This window comes from Mastigoproctus giganteus, chromosome 14 (genome assembly GCF_048544385.1).
Source record: "Mastigoproctus giganteus isolate SK-2022 chromosome 14, ASM4854438v1, whole genome shotgun sequence".
In the NCBI taxonomy this organism is placed as follows: domain Eukaryota; kingdom Metazoa; phylum Arthropoda; class Arachnida; order Uropygi; family Thelyphonidae; genus Mastigoproctus; species Mastigoproctus giganteus.
The window spans coordinates 96,349,774-96,372,710 of record NC_143588.1 but is presented as its reverse complement, the minus strand read 5'-3'; the positions used below and the strand labels follow the sequence as shown (position 1 = coordinate 96,372,710).

Genomic DNA, 22,937 nt, shown 5'->3' with positions numbered 1-22,937 from the left:
TTAAAGGCACCTGGGGTGGATGGGATCTATCCAGTTATATTAAAGGAGGCAGCAAAGGAAGTAAGCAAACCCTTATCCATAATTATGAGAGCTTCTTTGGACTCAGGGGAGGTAAAGACAGACTAGAGATGTGCAAATTTGACCCCAATTCACAAAGGAGGATCAAAGGCTGACACAAGTAATTATAGACCTGTGAGTTTAACTTCTGTTCCAGGAAAATTAATGGGGGCACTGTCTAAAGAAGCACTGCAGGATCATCTAGACAAGACTTCAGTTATAGCTCGGACACAGCATGGTTTAGTTAAGGGAAAGTCTTGCCTAACCAATTTGATTGGATACTATGATGCAGGGAATAACTTTGATATTATATATTTGGATCTTAGAAAGGCTTTTGATACTGTTGCACACGGAAGACTGCTGCACAAATTGGAGCAGTGTGGCATTGGAGGCAAATTGCTGCTATGGATAAAGGGATGGTTGAGGGGGAGAAGACAGAGAGTTGTAATCAATGGACACTGCTCATCGTGGACTAATGTTATTAGTGGAGTCCCTCAGGGTTCAGTGTTCGGTCCATTGTTCTTTTCTGTATTTATAAATGATATTGATGATGGTATATATCAAGCTTAATGTCCAAGTTTGCATATGATACAAAGGTTGGCAGGGTTGTTAAGGACACTGCTGACGCTATGCTGCTGCTGCAACAGGATTTGGAAAGGTTGAGCAGATGGGCTGAGAGGTGGCAAATGAAGTTTAACATTGACAAATGTAAAGTACTACATATGGGAAACAGTAACCCCAGAGCAACGTATCAACTCTGTGGTACTACACTGACAGTGGTAGAGAATGAAAATGACCTGGGAGTAATTGTGCAGGCAGATATGAAGTTTTCTGAGCAGTGCAGATGGTCTGCAAGAGTAGCTCATGGTGTCTTGTCAATGATTAGCATTAGCATTAGTAGAGGCATATGATGCAAGAAAGCAAGCTTATTCAGCATCAGCCAAAAAAAAAAAAAAAAAAAAAAACAACCACTACTCCCATTTCACCCCTCAATTCGTTCGAAATACCTGTCCAGCTTAGCCTTAAATTTGTTTAGGCTATCAACTTCCACAACAAGCGATGGAAGTCTATTCCACAAACCAACTGCCCGCTGGCTAAAGGCGAATTTCCGCACATCTATCCGACATCCGTCCTTCCTCAATTTGAATTTATGCCCTCTCAGGTGATTATTCTGAGCAAGAGGAAGAATCCCATCGGCACTGAGCATGCTCAAGCCATTCAAAGCCTTGTACACCTCTATCAGATCACCTCGGCGATGCCTAGTCTCCAGGCTCTGTAATTTGCAAAACTTAAGCCTTTCTCCGTAAGAGCAACCCTTTGTTCCATTCACTAATCTTGTTGCCCTTCTCTGTACTCGTTCCAGCAGCTCTACATCCTTCTTGAAATGAGGCCTCCAGACCTGTATACAGTACTCAAGGTGTGGCCTGACCAATGCCTTATACAAGGGAATAATCACATCCCTGTCCCTGCTAGAAAAATTCCTGTATATCATTGACAAGACACCATGAGCTACTCTTGCAGCTCGTCTGCACTGCTCAGAGAACTTCATATCTGCCTGCACAATTACCCCCAGGTCCTTTTCATTCTCTACCACTGTCAGCGTAGTACCACAGAGTTGATACGTTGATCTGGGGTTACTGTTTCCCATATGTAGTACTTTACATTTGTCAATGTTAAACTTCATTTGCCACCTCTCAGCCCATCTGCTCAACCTTTCCAGATCCTGTTGCAGCAGCATAGTATTAGTAGTGTCCTTAACAACCCTGCCAACCTTTGTATCGTCTGCAAACTTGGACATTAAGCCTGATACACCATCATCAATATCATTTATAAATACAGAAAACAACAATGGACCCAACACTGAACCCTGAGGAACTCCACTAATAACATTAGTCCACGTTGAGCAGTGTCCATTGATTACCACTCTCTGTCTTCTGCCACTCAACCATCCCTTTATCCATAGCAGCAATTTGCCTCGAATGCCACACTTCTCCAATTTGTGCAGCAGTCTTCCATGCGCAACAGTATCAAAAGCCTTTCTAAGATCCAAATATATAATATCAAAGTTATTCCCTGCATCCAGTTCTTTTGTGACTACATCATAGTATCCAATCAAATTGGTCAGACAAGACCTGCCCTTAACAAACCCATGCTGTGTCTGAGCTATAACTGAATTCTTGTCCAGATGATCCTGCAGTGCTTCTTTAACCAGTGCCTCCATTAATTTTCCTGGAACCGAAGTTAAACTAACAGGTCTATAATTACTTGTGTCAGCCTTTGATCCTCCTTTGTGAATTGGGGTTACATTTGCACATCTCCAGTCCATGGGTACCTCCCCTGAGTCCAAAGAAGCTCTCATAATTATGGCTAGGGGTTTGCTTACTTCCTTTGCTGCCTCCTTTAATATAACTGGATAGATCCCATCCACCCCGGGTGCCTTTTTTATGTTTATCCTCAACAATTTCTCCTCCACTTTCCTCTCAGTTATTAGAAAATCATCTAGCTCACTGCCAATGTTTACTTCACCTACGACATTCCCCTTCCTGAATAACTCCTCATGTGTGAATGTAGATGCAAAATACTCGTTTAGATTGTTAGCCACCTGAGCTGGATCCTCAACTGTTGAACCATCAACATCCAGTGGACCAATCTGATTCATCCCTTTCCTTCTTGAGTTTAAATAGGTAAAGAACTCTTTTCTGTTTTTCTTTGCATCCTTTGCCAAGGATTTCTCATAATCTGCCTATGCCTGCCTAATCTCCTTTGTGACTTGGTTACAGACCAACTTATAGCTATCATAGGCTTCCACGTCACCCATTAATTTGTATGTATCCCATGCATTTTTCTTCTCTGCCATATGTCTCATTAGTTCATCTGACAACCATTTAGGCCTGAACCTTGAACAATATTTCTTGGTTGGTATGTAAAGCCTGGTAGCTTCCAAGATTAGTTCCTTGAATGCTTCCCATTTTGAATTTGCTGTTGGTAACATCATCAGTTGGTCCCACTGTATAGAATTTAAATACTGTCTCAGACCATCATAGTCGCCTTTACGAAAGCAAAAACCCTTCCCTTTACCTCTGATGGTAGTTACCTCCTTGGGTAAATCCCACTTCAGCACACTGTGATCACTGCCACCCAGTGGTTCATTTATCTGCAGATTCCTAATGCATGAAGAATCACTACTGATAATCAGATCAAGAGTATTACTCCCTCTAGTTGCCTCCCGAACATGCTGGTGTAGAAAACAATCATCCAATAAATCCACAAAAGCCTTGCTAGTGTGTGAGTGACCAACCCACAAATTCCAGTCAATATCTGGGAAATTAAAATCCCCCATTATAAGACTCTCTGATTTACTGGCCCATTCTATTTCCCTGTACAGTATCTTATTATACTCATCAGAGTCATTAGGCCTATAACACACTCCTACTCTCAATTTTGATTTACCTATGCTTATGTCACACAAAACTGACTCAACACTGCACTGTCCAGCGATGTCAACTGGCTTCACTTCCTTGGATTTTATGTGTTTTTTAACTAATAGCATAACCCCTCCTCCCTTCCTATCCTGTCTATCCTTTCTGTAGACGTTGTACTCCCCAAATTTCAGTTCTGTGTGACACCACGTCTCTGATATCCCAACAATATCTGCCTTTGATGTTTTGAGTAATACCTCAAATTCATCAAATTTATTTACTAAACTCCTAGCATTAGTGTACACGCAAGTATACATGCACCTGTTTCTATTCTTAGCTACCCTAACACAACCCATGTGTTTACTTGTACCGCAATGACTTCCAGCAGTCTCTGAAATATCCTGCATCTTGTTTTTCAGGCTTCTGCTCATTCCAATAGAAGCAGTGCAAGAATCTCTTTCACCTCTGCCAGTGGCTACTGTTAATCCATTAGTCTTTGTCTCCCCCCAAGCCAGCAGTTTTCCGACCCACCTAACACTGCCTCGATAGCATCAGCAAATATTCTTGCACCCTTTCTATTTAAGTGTATCCCATCCCTGTAGAAGCAATCTCTCCTGTTAACAAGTACAGTCCAGGCTGAAAAAAATTCTACCCCTTGAGCCTTGCACAATCTTTCCAGGGCCGAATTGATCGACAAGGCTCTCATCATATACTCCCTCCTATCGTGTCTGGGCAGAATTGCAGACACTTTCAAATTCAACCCTACTTCACGGCTTTTTTTCAACAGTGACCTGTACTTGTTAAGTAATTCCGCTGGTCTCCTACTCTTAATATCATTAGTGCCAACGTGTACAACTATATCACCTTTTGTGCCCTTAAAAGATGATATCTGCTCTACAACGTCATCAACCTTTGCCCCTGGCAGACATACCCTGGTCCTGTTCCACCTATGATATACAGGAATTTTTCTAGCAGGGATAAGGAGGTGATTATTCCCTTGTATAAGGCAATGGTCAGGCCACATGAGTACTGTATACAGGTCTGGAGGCCTCATATCAAGAAGGATGTAGAGCGACTGGAACGAGTACAGGGAAGGGCAACAAGATTAGTGAATGGAACAAAGGGTTGCTCTTAAGAAGAAAGGCTTAAATTTTGCAAATTACAGTGTCTGGAGACTAGGCACTGGCGAGGTGATCAAACAGAGGTGTATAAAGCCTTGAATGGTTTGAGCATGCTCAATGCTGATGGGATTCTTCCTCTTGCTCAGAATATTCACCTGAGAGGGCATAAATTCAAATTGAGGAAAGACAGATGTAGGATAGAGGTGCGGAAATTTGCCTTTAGCCAGCGGGTAGTTGGTTGGTGGAACAGACTTCCATCCCTTGTTGTGGAAGTTGATAGCCTAAATAAATTTAAGGCTCAGCTGGACAGGTATTTCAAACGAACGTAGGGGTGAAATGGGAGCGGTTTTTTTTTTTTTTTTTTTTGGCTGATTCTGCATAATATGCCTCTACTAATGCTAACAGGATCTAGAAAATTTGGGCAGATTGGCTGAGATGTGGCAACTGAAGTTTAACATTGAAAAATGCAAAGTACTGCATATGGGTAGAAGTAACCCCAGAGAAACGTACCAACTGTGTGGTACTACACTTAAGGAGGTAGAAAATGAAAAAGACCTGGGAGTAATTGTGCAGTGAGATATGAAGTTTTCTGAGCAATGCAGACAGGCTACCAGGGCAAGTCATGGGGTGTTGTTTTCGATGATATACAGGAATTTTGTTAGCAGGGAAAAGGAGGTGATTGTCCCTCTGTATAAGGCAGGAGTGGCCTACTTAATTTGTGATGTGATCTACTTTTTTCCTTCAAAATGAGCCGCGATCTACCATCTCAAAAATTACATTTCACAAGATGCACAAATCGAGGGATGACTATATGTAAAATTCGTCGTGATCGACCGAAATTGAATCCGCGATTGACTCGTTGGCCACCCCTGGTATAAGGCAATTTTCAGGCCATGCTTTCAGTACTGCATGCAGGTCTGGAGGCCTGATTTTAGGAAGGATGTAGATTTGCTTGAGCGTGTACAGAGAAGGGCAACAAGATTGGTGAGGGGAAATGAAGGGATCCTCTTACCAAGACAGGCTTAAGTTCTGCAAATTGCAGTGACTGGAGACTAGGCACCTGCGTGGTGATCTGATTGAGGTGTATAAGGCCTTGAATGGGTTGAGCACGCTGAATTCTAATGGGATTCTTCCACTTGTTCAGATTACGAACCTAAGGGGGCATAAATTCAAATTGAGGAAAGACAGCTGTAGAATAGATGTGCGGAAATTTGCCTTTAGCCAGTGGATGGTTAATTGCTGGAACAAACTTCCATCTGTCGTTGTGGAAGTTGATAGGTTAAATAAATTTAAAGAGGAACTGGACAAATATTTAGAGGGGATTGTTTTGTAATTTTTTTTTTTTTTTGGATGATGATGCATAAGCTCATACACTTGCTTTCTTGCATCACATGCTGCTGCTACTGCTGCTGCTACTACTACTACTACTACTATTACAATAGCACAGTAGAAAATTACATCTATGTCAATATTTTAGGAAAATCTGTAGAGAAAGATAAACCTAATAATAATGACAATAAAGATAGATTTATCTGTTTTATAAGTTTTTAAGCTTACTTTAACCTACAGGGATGAGAGCTGGATGAGAAATAAAGGAACTTATAAAAATTAGAATATTTAGAAGTGGGAGTTCAAATATATGTTATAGGCCAAAAGTTTAATGGGGGGGAAAAAAAATTAAGTGATTACATCATTTTTGACTTAATAAAATACATAAGATGCAACACCAATCAGGGCTGTTTTACTTCAGGGCTGAATGAACTGTGAAACCAACAAATGGAGAATACTGATATATAGAATACTCAAATGTAGGGTACTTGAAAATTAGTCTGTAGTCCAGGAAATACAGATGCCATTTGCAAACAACCAACTTTGTGAATGTTGAAATAATCTCTCAAGATAGAGTATCTCCAATATTATTGCAACAGAATGCTACTTTCACATTTAAAATTCTATACACAACAATCAAGGAAACTCAGAAATGTGCTCCACATTTGTCAGTGTAGTTACATTACAGTACTTAAAACATACTAATTTAAATTTCTCTATGGACGAGTGTCTAATAACATAAAATTAAGTTCTGTATACAGGAACTCCCCGACTTACGTAAGGGTTGTGTTCCGCGGAACACTATGTAAGTCGGAATTTCCCACATGCTTGTGCAGCACTCAGAACTGTGCTTGGTGAATTGATTGAATCAAAAAAGAAATGGTCGATGAACATGTAAATAGAACTATTTATTGTATTTATTCAATTTTTTATCTGATGCACAGAAAAAATTACAAAAGGTTGCAATTTGAAAAAATTTCAAAATTATAAAATTACAAAGAGAGAGAGAGAGAGAGAGAGAGAGAGAGAGGCATAACATCAGTAAGTTTTACCTCTCGAGCATCGTTGCCAGAATTGACGTCTTCAGCTGATAAGTATGCCTCTGCGGAGGTTGAGGGCTGTGAAGATTTAGAAGGGGCTGGCCACTCAACCTTAGGAAAGAACATATTAATAGATGACTGGACGGTGGCTTTTTTATTTTCATTGTAGATTTCTTTGTAGCAAGCAAGCATATCATTCAACCCTCTGTTAATTTTTAAGAATCGTTTGCTGTCAGGTTCCATCTTCTCAAACCTCACCATTGCCAATGCAATTTCACAAAATGCCATTACCATCTCTCTGGTGGTGAAGCGTCTCGGCTCCTCACTTGAGCTTCCTCAGCATTTTCTTCTTTCACTATCACTGCCTGCAAGTCAATAAGTTCTTCGTTAGATAATTCCTTCTCTTCTTCCTCTATTAACTCCTCCATGTCTTTGGCAACAACCTCCAACTGAAGTAACGTTGATATCCTTAAAATCTCATCTGTAACCTCTTCATATGATTCGTCTTTTTCAAACCTTTCGAAACCTTTTACATGCCATGGGCATATTTTCTTTCACAATTTAAACAACTTTTAGTAATTTCCGCCCAGCCCTTATTAATGTTTAAGATGGCGTGGTAAATATTGTAAGATTTTCAAAAGTCTCTTAACGTAACATTTTTCTTACCGTCTACTACTGATCGTGTTTGGCAGTAGAAATATGACTCTCACGTTCGAATTGAAATCATCCAGGAGCATTATCTAATAGAAGTAAAATCTTGAAAGGAACGTTATCTTTACAAAATTTATCAACCTCAGGAATGAAGCAGCATTTAAACGAATCCTCAAAGAGAGATATTGTTGAAATAACAAATATACATGTATAATTATAACCCAGTTTAATGTAAAAATATATAACAGGCAGTAGCTTTCGAGACTGGCATGTCTCTTTATCAACTGAAATTCAAATACAAAATACAATGGATAAGTGTAATGAGCTGAGTGAGGCACGTTAATCATGTGCCATTGTTGTTGCACAGATGTGCGCTGCTTTTACTCCACTGATCATCTAGCATTAAAACGGTTGTCTCTAAGATGGGGTGTAGACGTATGCCTTTGTGGTGGTTTATTGCCTTTGGATTGTTTAATATGTTAAGTGACTCTAGCCACAGGCGGTGGCGAAAGTGTTGTGAGTGGTCTACTATTTCAAAGTCACGTTTGGGATCAAGATCGTGGTTGGTGGCCCAAAAATGTTCTGCGACTGCGGACTGGTCAGTTTCAGCAAGCCGGATTGCTCTGTCATGTTCCATAAGGTGATCTTGAACACACCTTGATGTTTCTCCTATGTAGCAACTGTCACGGTCTCTACAGGTGTGACGGGGGTCTTCACACTGGAGACAAGTGAACGTAGGTTCCTGCAGGGTAACTGCACGCATTTGATGTTGTAATTTCTAAGGACCTTCGAGATCCGTCCTGACACACCTGGATAATAGGGAATGTAGGCGGACGATATACCGTCTTGGTTCGGTGGTCTTGGGTGGGATGTGAGTTCTAGTGCCTGTAATAGGCACCTGCTTAGCACATGGGATGGATAACCACATTTGGTTAGGTTCACCTTCACACGGGAGATCTCGTTACGCCTAATTGTACCAGTGTGGAATGGCTCCAAGCCCTGGAGAATAGGGAGATGACTTGGTACGTGGCCGGATCTGTAGTTAGTGAATTGTCCACACCACATAGGTTTGCGGTATACTGAAGTCTCTAGATGTGGGCCTAGGCGATGCACTAGGACATCCAGGAACGGGTGCACATCGTTGACCTCTAACTCTATAGTAAACTTGATGATATTAGATAGGGAGTTGAAGTATTCCAGTAGTGCTGTTTCAGAGCCACGTGGTATTACAGTAAAAATATCGTCAACGTATCTACACCATGTTGTAATAGGTGTAGGTGGGTTCCGGTGTATCTGCCCCTCCAGATCTTCCATGGTGATGTTGGCTATTACGGAACTAACAGGGGCACCCATAGCAGTGCCATGTACCTGTGATAGACTGAATCCTCAAAAGTGAAGATGCTGCTTGATAAGCATATGTTGAGGGTGGTACAGATGTCATCAGTGGATAGTGATGTCCTGGATTGGAGGCTTAAGTCAACCATGGACCCCAGTACACCAGGCCCATTCGTTACTAGAGATATTGTTATCCGTGCTCTCTGGTTCAATCGGAAATGCACAGGTAGGGTGGCTTTATCAATGCCCTTAAATGCATGAGGATTTCCACAATGGTACACAAGCAGTGGTTTTAATCTGTAATCTCCCGCTGCATTAGCCCCAAGCAAGAGCGTTGCCCTATCCTTTGATGCCTTGAAACCTGGCATTGTACTTTCCTCTTTGGCAATGTATGTTCGATCTGGCATTTTTTTTCCAATACAGAGCAGTCTCGTCAGCGTAAAAAATTTTCTGCATTGAATAGTCGCCTTCATCAATGATTTTTTCCAACACATCACAAAATTTCTCTGCGGCCGCAGAATCAACACTGGCGACTTTACCGCATACTTCAACGTTGTGGAAACCAGTGGGATGCTTGAACCTTTTAAACCACCCGGTGCTTTGTTTGCCACGAACTTGGGCTGGGGTTCGCTGTACTTATCCTTAATATCTTGATAAATACTTGTTGCTTTTGCTTGAATGGCCATTGGACTCAGGGGCACTCGCTTCTGAATCTGATTTTCCATCCATATTATTTACAGCTGTTCCATCTTCGATATAGCACCTGTTTTGTGATCACTGTTGACCTTAAATGCGTCAATCCTTTAACATGTTCTTCTGTATGCGCACTGTTATTTAAAATAGTATTCACTGTTGAAGCAGCAAGACCTAATTCCGTGCAATAGATGACAAACTTTGTCTTGCTTCTTAATTAATCATCTTCATTTCTAAATCAATTTTGTTTCGTTTCCTGGCACTAACACCACTTGAACCTTTCATTGGTCACTTTCCCTTCATCATTGTAATACGTAAATAGGAATGAAGAGAAGTTTCTGAAAATTTGTTTTTTATATGATTGAACATTTCAGTGAAGGGGAACACATTTCACAATAATAGCTTAAAAACCCACACAATTGCAGTTCTCGGGATTATAGCAAATGCAATAAGATCGAGTTGACTACCCGTTTATAATTAGATGCACTAGAAAAGCCCAATAAATCAGAAAGTAGAAATTGTTTTTGTTTTTTGGTTGTAATGTTGAAACGTGCTTTAGAAAAATATCACAAAGGCATTCAAAATTGATTCTTATAACGGAACATATGATAATGATGAAAGGGTAGTGCAATTTCCATTATAAATATGACCTTATAGAGAGTTAATAGCTTAGTAATATAGCAAAATTTTCAACTTTCAAGGACTTGGAACAAATTAAAAAAAAAAAAAAAAAAGAAAAAAAAAAGTGTTATTGGGTTCACATATTTTCACGATACCTCCATTTATTCCTACGGGATGCAAAACACTTTCAACGATTTTTTTAAGTTTGCACCGGCCGGCAAAAACTTACGCAAAGTCGAATTTCCGTAAGTTGGGGAGTTCTTGTACTTCCACTTGGACTGCCCTAGTTGGTAACAACTAATGCAGTCTAAGACTTGTGGAATTTGCAAAATCTAGAGGAATGACAGAAATGAACACTTTTTTTTCAAGAAAAGGGTGAACAGAAAGTGGAAATGGAAGAGCCCAAATGGATTAACAACTAATGAAATCGACTTCATCCTCACTAACAGAAGATATATCGTAAATGATGTCACTGTCCTGAACAAGGTAAATGATCACAGAATGGTCATCGTTGGAAGTGATCACAGAATGGTAAGATGCACACTTGATATAGATGTAAGAAAAGAAAGGAAAAAACTGACTCGAGTAAATAACACAAAGGTCTTTGAGATGACAGAAGAGGAGAAAAAGCAGTATGTACTGGAACTTAAGAATAAGTTTGAGCTTCTGCAGACTGTTCAGGACCAAGATATTGACGAGGAATATTACAACTTTCTGAAAGTGATAAAGCCCAAGAAACCGATAGGTAAAAAGAAATCCGAAGAAGAAAAAATCAGTCAAGAAACAGTTGTCACGATGAACTGAAGATGAAGGAGGTTCGGCAGGCAAAGGCAGATTATGAGAAATCCTTGGCAAAAGATGCTAAGAAAAACAGCAAGGATTTCTTTACTTATATAAACTCTAAAAGGAAGGGGATGAATCTGATTGGTCCACTTGACATCGATGGTTCGACTGTTGATGATCCTGCTCAGATAGCAAACAAACTGAATGAGTATTTTGCATCTACATTCACACGTGAGGAATTATTAAGGTTTGAAAATGGCAGAAGGTTATCAAATTGTAGCAGGGTGCTTAATGATCTTGTAATAACTGAGAGCAAAGTGGAAGAGAAATTGTTGAAGTTAAACGTAAGAAAAGCACCTGGGGTGGATGGGATCTATCCAGTTATATTAAAGGAGGCTGCAATGGAAGTAAGCTAATCCTTAGCCATAATTATGAGAGCATCCTTGGACTCAGGGGAGGTCCTTAAGGACTGGAGATGTGCAAATGTGTCCCCAATTCACAAAGGGGGGGGGGGGGGTCGAAGGGTGACACGAGTAATTACAGACCAGTTAGTTTAACTTCTGTTCCGGGTAAAATAATGGAGTCGCTGGTTAAAGATGCATTGCAGGATCATCTAGACAAGACTGCAGCAATAATTCAGACACAGCATGGGTTTGTTAAGGGAAAGTCTTGTCTGACAAATTTGATAGGATATTATGATGTGGTTACAAAGGAACTGGATGCAAAAAATAATTTTGATATCATATATTTGGATTTCAGGAAAGCTTTTGACACTGTTGCGCATGGAAGACTATTGTACAAATTGGAGCAGAATGGTATTAAGGGTAAGTTGCTACAATGGATAAAAGGATGGTTAAGTGCAAGAAGACAGAGGGTGGTAATCAATGGGTGCTGCTCTTCTTGGACTAATGTTATTAGTGGAGTCCCACAGGGTTCGGTGTTAGGTCCACTGTTGTTTTGTATATTTATCAATGATATTGATGAAGGTATATCAGGCTTAATGTCGAAGTTTGCAGATGATACAAAGGTTGGCAGGGTTGTTAATGACAGTAATGGCAGTGTTCTACTGCAACAGGATCTAGATAATTTGGGCAGATGGGCTAAGAAGTGGCAACTGAAGTTTAACCTTGACAAATGCAAAGTACTTCATATGGGTAGAAGTAACCCCAGAGAAACGTACCAACTGTGCGGTACTACACTTAAGGTGGTAGAAAATGAAAAAGACCTGGGAGTAATTGTGCAGTCAGATATGAAATTCTCTGAGCAATGTAGACAGGCTGCCAGGGCAGGTCATGGGGTTTTGTCAATGATATATAGGAATTTTGCTAGCAGGAAAAAGGAGGTGATTATCCCTCTGTATAAGGCAATGGTCAGGCCACGCCTTGAGTACTGCATACAGGTCTGGAGGCCTCATTTTAGGAAGGATGTAGATTTACTTGAGCGTGTACAGAGAAGGGCAACAAGATTGGTGAGGGGAATGAAGGGATCCTCTTACCAAGAGAGGCTTAAGTTCTGCAAATTGCAGTGGCTGGAGACTAGGCAGCTGCGCGGTGATCTGATTGAGGTATATAAGGCCTTGAATGGGTTGAGCACGCTGAATTCTGATGGGATCCTTCCACTTGTTCAGATTACGAACTTTAGGGGGCATAAATTCAAATTAAGAAAAGACAGATGTAGAATAGATGTGCGGAAAGTTGCCTTTAGCCAGCGGGTGGTTAATTGTTGGAACAAACTTCCATTTGTCATTGTGGAAGTTGATAGGTTGAATAAATTTAAGGAGGAACTGGACAGACATTTGGAGGGAATGGTGTGATTTTTTATTTTTTTTTATTTTTTGGCTGATGCTGCATAAGCTCATACATTTGCTTTCTTGCATCACATGCCACTACTACTACTACTACTACTACGACAAATGAAGAACAAGAAAAACACTGACAGAGAGAAAATTTGAGTATACTGAGTTATGCAAAGCCATTAGAAAGAAACTCAGAGAGGACATAAGAAAATTTAACACAAGAAAAGTAGAACAAGCATTAAGGGAAAACAAAGGGTTTAAATCAGCAGTCATGAGCAGTAATACAGAAAGACAAATGATAGTGAAACTGAAGAATAGCAATGGTGTACTTATGAATAGCAGAGAGGGCATAATTCAAATAGCAGAAGACTACTATAAAGAGTTATACAAGGGGTGAGGGAATGATGCCAGCAGTGGGGAAGATGGATCGCAAATTAGTAACACATACAACATACCTGATATCCTTTCTGATGAGGTAGAACATGCGTTGAAGAAAATGAAGAATCAGAAAGTTCCAGGGGAAGATGAAGTTACTGTAGAGTTGTTAAAATTGGGAGGAAGAGACATGACACAAAAACTGGCAAGACTCTTCACAAAATACATTAGAAAAGGTGTGGAATAAGGCCTAAGGAGTGGAATAATGCAATCATAGTTTTGCTGCATAAGAAAGTAGATAAATCAGAAATTATAGACCAATTAGCTTGTTATCTACAAGTTGTTCACAAGGGTCATTACTAACAGATTAGAAAGAATACTTGATGAGAATCAACCGAAAGAGCAAGCTGGCTTTAGGACAGGATTCTCAACTATGGATCACCTTCACGTAATATCACAGCTAATGGAGAAAGCAAATGAATATAAAACACCATTATGCCTAGCATTTGTGGATTATGAAAAGGCATTTGACTCCATACAGCATAAGGCAATGTTTTCGGCACTGGAAAGACAAGGCATAGATGCCCCATATATTATGATTTTGAAGAAAATATATGAGAATGCTATCTCCTTTATTAGACTAGACAAAGACAGTAATAAATTTAAAATTGAGAAAGGAGTTTGATAAGGAGACACAATATCTCCTAAGTTGTTTACTGCTGTTTTTTTGTTATTTGGTTTTTAGGAGCATTAGCAACCAAGGCCATATTGCTCCGGGAATATGCGGTGATCATTCCCTGACCTTTCCGCATCCTCCGTATTTGGTGGTGATGGGCTCGAACCCCGGTCTCATCAAGAAGCGTGTGCTACACACTGCTGCTCCTTCCCACCTGGCTACGGAGGTGCCTTGTTTAGTGCTGCCCTGGAGGAAGCTTTCAGAAGATTAGACTGGTCGCAGAAAGGAGTTAATGTGAATGGAGAGAACCTAAACCATTTAGGATTTGCAGATGACATTGCGGTCATAAGTCATGATCCCAAAGAATTAGAGGAAAATCTTATTCAGTTATGCAGAGTTAGTAAGGATTTTGGACTAAAGATGAATATGGCTAAAACAAAAGTAATGATGAACAAGTATGCCACAGAAAGGGATATAATGATTGAAGGAGCAGTAATTGAAAAGGTGGAGTCATATACTTATCTGGGACAAGTTATTAGCTGTAATAATGATAAATGGATGGAAGTCAAGAGAAGAATAAATTTTGGATGGATAGCATTCAGGAAATATAGTCACATACTGAGGAGCAATATCCCAATTTGTCTGAAACGTAAAATAATGAACCAATGTATACTCCCCACCATGACTTATGGAAGTGAAACTTGGGCACTCACCAAAAGAATGGAAGAGAAGCTGAGAACTACACAGCGAAGAATGGAAAGAATTATTTTGGGAATCAGACTATTAGATAAAAACAGAAACACATGGATTAGGCAGCAAACTCAAGTAAAGGACATTCTTATCAAAACTAAAGAACTAAAATGGTCTTGGGCAGGACACATAGCTCGAAGACATGATGACAGATGGACTAAGAAAATAACAGAATGGTACTCAAGAGGAGCTAAGAGAAAACCTAGGAAGACAACAACGGAGATGGACATATGAAATTCACGAGTTGAAAAATTCACGGGATGAAAAAAAAAATAATAAATAAATAGACAGCAAGGAATGCTGTTGCATTCAACAGCAAGCCTGCTGCAGGATTAACTTTAAATATCACAGCTCATACTCTATCTAAAGTTGAACTACATTTGAAATATTATTTAATTTAAAAATCTTAGTGCAGCTTAAAAATTGATGCAATTTCAATTTGCTACATACCAGTGTTGATTCATAAATTCCTTCTGAGTTACTGTGAAAGTGCATAACTTGTTGCATAAAGAGTCTTCATCCTAAAAAAAAAAAAATTCAATTGCATAATTCAGACCTGATTCTATGAATATTTAAGATTTAACTACATGATAATTTGGGCCTACAAAAGCCAGATGTTAAAAGGGTGGTGGTGGTGGGGGGGGGTTCAACATGCAGCCAAATCACTTTATGTTGTCATGACCATGTAGGCAGCATTAATGCATGTGTCTGCTGAATTTAAAACTAGCATGTCCCAAAATATAGTTTTACACTCACTTTTAAAAATATCTGTTTTAGTATTGTTTGATTTTCTTTCTTTTGTTTTATATATCTTCCTCAGTATTTAACAATACAGTAAACCCCCGCTATTCGCGGGGGTTACGTTCCTGAGAAATGTTGCGAATACCGAAAATGCGAATACCGAGTTATGGCTCCCATAGAAATAAAGGGGTTCCATTCCAAAGTATGAAATATATAAGAAAAACTAAACTAGTCTAAAATTTTGTCTATGTATATATATTATATGTACTTTCATAATATGACTATGTACATAAAAACAGTACATAGTGAAATGCAAGCATATGGCATCGAAATGAAAATAAGAAACAATTTAATATAAAATGTAATATTTATTAGAAATTTCAAACAATTAAAAAGCAAACGACGAAACCTTCCATGACAAGCGCATAACACATACTGAACAATGATTAGCGAGAAACAACCACGCTCGCGATTTTGTCACCCCTCTCTCCCCAACACCCACTGAGCACTGTTTTAACTGGGAAAGATAATTTTAGCCACGCTCATGTTTTTTTATGGCGGAAAATATTCACGGCGCTTTAAAATTCACATTTTTTTAGGTTTCATTTTATATTAAATCGGCGATCGCGAATCTGCAAATACGGATACCACGAATAGCTGCCGTTTACTGTACTGTTATTGCCATATAACAAGAAGAACGTTAGCAGTGTCATGCAATAGTTCTTGGATTTTTGTATTTAACTATTAAATATAGAAAAAGTTATGTTATAAATATATAGTTGATAAATTAAATTCTATTTAGAAAAAGGTATAATTAGTTGGAAGGAACCATTTTTGTGGCCTGTGACCTTAGGTATTTTATCTTGTTTTGTTCCCATGATAAAAAGGTTAAGTTACCCCCTATTCTAATATATAAAGTCAATAGTACTTCCAAAAAAAAATTCTAGGGTGCACACACACACATACAGTAAGGTGTCACTTAAAAGTATCTTTTAAGTGACACCTAAAATAATAAGCTAGCCAGTTTAAAAGAACAGAAAAAGGCAGCCTAGGAAAATTAAAGAGTAATGAAAAGTGATTTGATTTGGTAGTTGTTGGCGCATCGGCTTCTGTGGCCATATTGCACCTCCCAAGGTTTTTGCAGTACTTTGATCCAAGCCCGAGGCGGGAATCGAACCCGCGACCTTTGGGTTGCCGGGCAGGTACTTTACCCACTCGGCTAGCCCGGTCGGCTAGAAATGAAAAGTACTGTAGTCTATAAAAGCTATAAGTTGATCTGTAACAGTACTGCGTACAGGTCTGGAGGCCTCATTTTAGGAAGGATGTAGATTTACTTGAGCGTGTACAGAGAAGGGCAACAAGATTGGTGAGGGGAATGAAGGGATCCTCTTACCAAGAGAGGCTTAAGTTCTGCAAATTGAAGTGGCTGGAGACTAGGCACCTGCGCGGTGATCTGATTGAGGTGTATAAGGCCTTGAATGGATTGAGCACGCTGAATTCTGATGGGATCCTTCCACTTGTTCAGATTACGAACCTAAGGGGGCATAAATTCAAATTAAGAAAAGACAGATGTAGAATAGATGTGGGGAAATTTGCCTTTAGCCAGCGGGTGGTTAATTGCTGGAACAAACTTCCATCTGTCGTTGTGGAAGTTGATAGGTTGAATAAATTTAAGGAGGAACTGGACAGGCATTTGGAGGGAATGGTGTGATTTTTTTTTTTTTTTTTTTGGCTGTTGCTGCATAAGCTCATACACTTGCTTTCTTGCATCACATACCACTACTACTACTAGTACCACAGAAAAGGCTAAGTTGGAAAATGGAGATTAGGAAAAACTGATGGCTAAGAAAGTAAAGAATGGAGACAAAGTTTTTCAAGAAGTGAATACAAACAAGAAAAGAAACAATCAGTTGTCTGTGTAACTGGGAAATAATGGCTATGCAAAAGTTTTAGATAACCCAAGCTGATGTTTCAGATGAACTGAACAGATATTTTTGCGTCAAGTTCACAGATGAACAACCCTTTGTAGTAAGGAGAAACAGTGCAACTGAAGTTGGGAAACAAAAAATTAGCAATACTGATATTTCAGATGAATACTTATTAAAAAACCCTGAGCCTGAAAGTGAGTAATGCTCCTGGAGTTGATGGCATATATCCAGTAATTTTGAGGGAGGTGGTACTGAGCCATTAAGGTTAATTATGAGGATATCACTGGATTCAGGAGAGATTTGCTTGGATTGGAGAGGTGCCAATGCATTGACAATATATAAAAGTGATATGGGCAACTATCAACTGGTCAGTCTGACTTTAGCAGTAAGGAAAATCGTGGAGGCAATGATCAAGAATTCAATATGGGATCATTTAGGTAAAAATGGAAATCTGAAGGAAATACAGCATGGTTTTGTAAAGGGAAGCTTTTTCCACAGAGCCACCCATGAGCTGAATGTAGGAAATTATTTTGACATTTATTTTGATTCAGCAAAATATTTGACTCAGTCCTGCATGAGAGATTTCTGTACTGGCTGGAACATGTTGGAATCAAGGAAAAATTCTTATATAGGTTGCAGGAAGGCTGCATGGCAGGAGGTCCTCAAGGATCAGTACTGGACCACTGTTATTTTTGATTTTCTTATATGATACGGAGGAAGGGATACAGAGTGTGATGCCAAGATCGAGAGAGTATTTAATGATCAGCACTAAGCAGCACTTCTTCAGGGTGACTTAGAGAGGCTTGAGGGATAGTCAGAGAAGTGACGCCTATACTTTAAAGCAAAAAAAAATTCAGGGTTTTACACTTGGGAAATAGTGGCTGAAAAAAAATGTAATAAGCTTTTTTTTTAATGGATCAAAAGATGGGAAATGTAATTGGCAAGCTCAGTAAAAGGGAAGAACAGCAAATATATGAGCTACAGAGTTCAGTAATTAAGCACCTTAGAGTGGACCTAATTGAGATGATAAGGAGAGGAGAAAGTAAAATGAATGAAGACAAAATTTTAACTGTTATAAATGATTCCAGAACTAGGGCACATAAATTAAAATTACAGGGGAAGAGATTTTACACTGGATTGCAGGAAGTTATCTTTTAGCCAGCGAGTTGTTAATTACTGGAATAAGCTGCCTTCATTGGGAGTACTGACAGCTTTCAGAAATTCAAATGTCAGCTGGATAGGTACCTAGGTGAGGAGAGAATCACATAGGTAGTTTATTTTATTTATTACATTTTATTTATTTATTTTTTGGCAGGGTGCAGCAAAAGTCTGGAGTTTCCTGCAATATATGGCTAATACTAATAAATCAGGTGATATTCAGATTGCACTTGGGAGTCAAGTGTATCAAATTTCAGCAAAACCCAGTCATTCAGTAACAAGGAAATCATCTGCTTACAACCTCAGGTAGGACAAAGTAACCTTCGCACATCCCCTCCTGCCGACCGGGCTAGCCGGGTGGGTAAAGTGCCTGCCCGGCAGCCCAAAGGTCGCGGGTTCGATTCCCGCCTTGGGCTTGGATCAAAGTACTGCAAAAACCTTGGGAGGTGCATTATGGCCACAGAAGCCTATGCGCCAACAACTACCAAAAAAAAAAAAAAAAAACATCCCCTCCTCTCCCTCCAAATTTACAGTATTCTGGTGGTAGCCACCTGGGTGTGAACCAAGGTAAGCAAAGGTTAAGGTGTGGCAATCCCACCACACAGAGGAATGCCCAACCCTCTGTGATACTAGGCAATGCTAAGGTGGTAGACAACGACCCTTGTCACCAAGTGCAATACCACAATTTTGTTTAATAGAAGTTTGAAGTGGCAAAAACAATGCTTTCCAGAGCAAAGCTAGAGGGGGGATTTTTCTGTTTCATTTATTTTTTTTATATTTTACCAAGTTTTAACTGTTTATTATTGTATTTGATTTTATATTTTTATGTTTATTTTAAGTTTAATTTCTCTCAATGTTTAGTTGGTATTTTAAAGAATTGTTATGGATCGTACTTCTAATTTTCAAGCTTTTTTCTTATTCATAATACCTGTCACAAATGTGGTGTTCCAATTTTAGGATTTTTATGCACCAAAGAACTAAGTTTTGGCATAATCTGGACTAATGGAAAAACAACTAAAAGATCATCACAGCATACATGTTAGAGAGAAAAATTTAATTAAACTGTTGTTCAAAAAAGATCCACATCACCTTCTTCAATGTAAATGCTTTACTTCGTGGGAATTGTATGGCTTTTAACTAAAAATGGACTGTGGCATCACATTATCAAAGACAGCCAAAACTAACTAAAAAATAGAAAAAAAAAACCTAATGTGGGGAGATCTTAAAGGAAGTTCTTTAAGACAGAAAGTCATAATAATTTTGTGGTGATGGTTGTGGACAATTGTATATTTGTAAAACTTAACAGACTAGGAAGTATACAAGGTGTGACAATAAAGTTTCGAGAATAATTCATTTAAAAATTTTATTTTGAAGTAGTCCTTTGAAGTAGTCCCCTTCAGCCTGTACACACGCATTCCAGTGTAGAATCCATTGATCGTAACATTTCTGGTACTCACTTTCTGGTATCTGTTTTAATACCAGCGTTACATTACTCTGAATTTCAGAAACTGACTGAAAATGTATTCCTTCCACGATTCCTTTTAGTTGAGGAAATAAAAAGAAGTCACAAGGAGACAAATCAGGAAAATATGGAGGGTACTGCAACGTTGTGATCGATTTTGAAGTTAAACTCTTTCATGACACCGAATTTCTTTCTGCTCAAGAGAGAGGTTTTCCGGTACCAGCTTTGCACACACTTTTGTCATCAACAAATTTTCAGTCAAAATTAAACTAACATTTTCCTGAATAATGTTCAGTTTTTCGGCAATCATTCTTGTGGTTAACCGCCTATCATTTCGAACAAGATCATGCACACAAACAATGTTTTCATCATGTCGAGTCGTGGAAGGACGAACGCTCAGTATCTTCGATGGATTCACATCCTTCTCAAAGCTGTTTTGCCCAATTAAAAATGAATGGTTTCGACACAGTATCATTTCCATAAACTCTGGTCAACTTTTCATAAATAATCATTGATGATTTGCCACATTTCAACAAAAATTTTATCACAACTCTGCTCTAAATTGCATTCCATTTTTCACGAAACATTGAACTGAAACACATCTTTACACGAACCAACTTGTACAATGACTGACGATGTTTACCCCTTGCATGCAAGTAGAGGGGGGCTCTGGCTACATAGCAGTAATGATATACAGGATGGCCACTTTTATGGAAACAAAATTATTCTCGAAACTTTGTCACACCTCGTATGCTGGAATAGTGTTATTGACTACTACAATAAACTGAAAGTTTTTTTTGCAGTGTGTTTTTCACCAGTTAAAAAACTGATGTAAAGGAAGCCAGGTTTTTACTGATATAGCAAAAGCCTGGCTTTTTTTTTAGCAACTTTTGGCTCTCACCACTACTAATCCCACCAATTCAGGAACATCCATAATCAAGTGTATTTTTATTATGATATTACAGATAAAAAAATTATATCCAATCTTTTTGGAGGGCAAAAAAACCATAAAAAAAAGCACACTCAGGGAATCTACAAAGCATAAAAATTTTGTATAACAAATTTTATTGTAATTTTTTTTATTGTTCATCTTAGGTGGGAGTTCCCCCTCAATCTTTTGCTAATGGTTGCTTAGGATTGGATATCAAAAGTTTTAATTTTTCTTATGTGATCAAATACTGGTTTAAGGATATAATCTTCCTAATCACAATTTTAAACAAGTTGTTACCTTGGTTTTGTATCTCCTCTCTTGTCATGGAGAAAATGCAAATACTAAAACAGCAAATGAAATGGCCTCATACAAATATATTGTTTAAAAAATGCCACACATATAGACTATTTTATTAAAAAATAGTATTTTAACATTAACTAGTCCTAAGTGCATCATCACCCTTAATGCATCCAGCGATGAATCATACACTGCCACAAAAAGTACGCACGCACACACACAGCCATTATTAAATTGAATACTAGCTGTTGTAATGATGAAGTTGTAAATTCCTTTATCCCAGAGCTGCTGAAGAATATATATTCACTCTCTCACTTTCCCTTTTCTTTTATCTTTTTTTATATTTTTAACTGGTTCTGTCAATAAGTGGATAACACTGAGTAGTTTTATTTTGCATATTGTCTCTGGTAAGAGTGATTCAGTGTTCTTGACTGGGAGGAAAGACACTGAAGCAAGTTCCAGGGCATTTGCAATACCTGATTCCTTATATCAGGGGTCGGCAAACTTTTTTTGGAAAGGACCAGATCATAAAATTTTTAGGCTCGGCGGGCCAGGTAGCAAGCTCAAAGATATATGGGTAATTCTACTCATAGTGCAACAAAAAAAAAAAAAAAAAAAAAAAACAGGTTCAAAATCTTTTTATTAGGAAGTGATATTTTAAATAAATTTTCTGTTTATACTCCCGCACGACATCCAAGTCAGTAGAGTTTACAATAAATCGTCAATACAAATATTTATATAAATCGTCAATACAAATAAAAATAAAGGATAACATACATATATCTTAAGCATTATTCCAATTAGTAACAATATGAAATACTTACTGAATCTTCACCAGCAGAATCTTCATCATCAGGGCCAATTTCTTCAACCCAGTCTAAGTCAATTTCCTGGTGGTGCAAGTCACCATCACAAGGTGGAGAAGCTGTTCCACTGCGAGTGGATAATGAAGACCTTTACACACACACACACAAAAAAAAAAAAAAGAATTAATGTATGCACTTGTTACCATTTCTGTGTAACACCTCCCTAATTTGAAAGTAGTAAAATTAATGAAAAGATAGATTAAAGACAAATTTTCTTGTAAGAAGTAGTAGTAGTATTAGTAGTAGTAGTGGCATGTGATGCAAGAAAGCAAATGTATGAGCTTATGCAGCATCAGCCAAAAACAAAAAAAAAAAAAAAAAATATCACACCATTCCCTCCAAATGCCTGTCCAGTTCCTCCTTAAATTTATTCAACCTATCAACATCCACAACGACAGATGGAAGTTTGTTCCAGCAATTAACCACCCGCTGGCTAAAGGCAAATTTCCGCACATCTATTCTACATCTGTTCTTTTCTTAATTTGAATTTATGCCCCCTTAGGTTCGTAATCTGAACAAGTGGAAGGATCCCATCAGAATTCAGCGTGCTCAACCCATTCAAGGCCTTATATACCTCAATCAGATCACCGCGCGGGTGCCTAGTCTCCAGCCACTGCAATTTGCAGAACTTAAGCCTCTCTTGGTAAGAGGATCCCTTCATTCCCCTCACCAATCTTGTTGCCCTTCTCTGTACACGCTCAAGTAAATCTACATCCTTCCTAAAATGAGGCCTCCAGACCTGTATGCAGTACTCAAGGCGTGGCCTGACCATTGCCTTATACAGAGGGATAATCACCTCCTTTTCCCTGCTAGCAAAATTCCTATATATCATTGACAAAACCCCATGACCTGCCCTGGCAGCCTGTCTACATTGCTCAGAGAACTTCATATCTGACTGCACAATTACTC

At 38.8% G+C, this 22,937-nt stretch overlaps 1 protein-coding gene across 1 annotated transcript in view; it reads right to left on the bottom strand.

The window, feature by feature from the left end:
- Positions 1-22,937, bottom strand: part of poe (E3 ubiquitin-protein ligase-like protein poe) — an 849,790-nt gene that overhangs the window by 357,090 nt on the left and 469,763 nt on the right. The window contains exons 39-40 of the mRNA XM_090388478.1: positions 21,987-22,116; positions 15,096-15,166 (exon numbers count right to left, since the gene is read on the bottom strand). Coding sequence (XP_090244604.1) covers positions 15,096-15,166; positions 21,987-22,116 — 201 coding nt within the window. The remainder of the gene's footprint in view (positions 1-15,095; positions 15,167-21,986; positions 22,117-22,937) is intronic.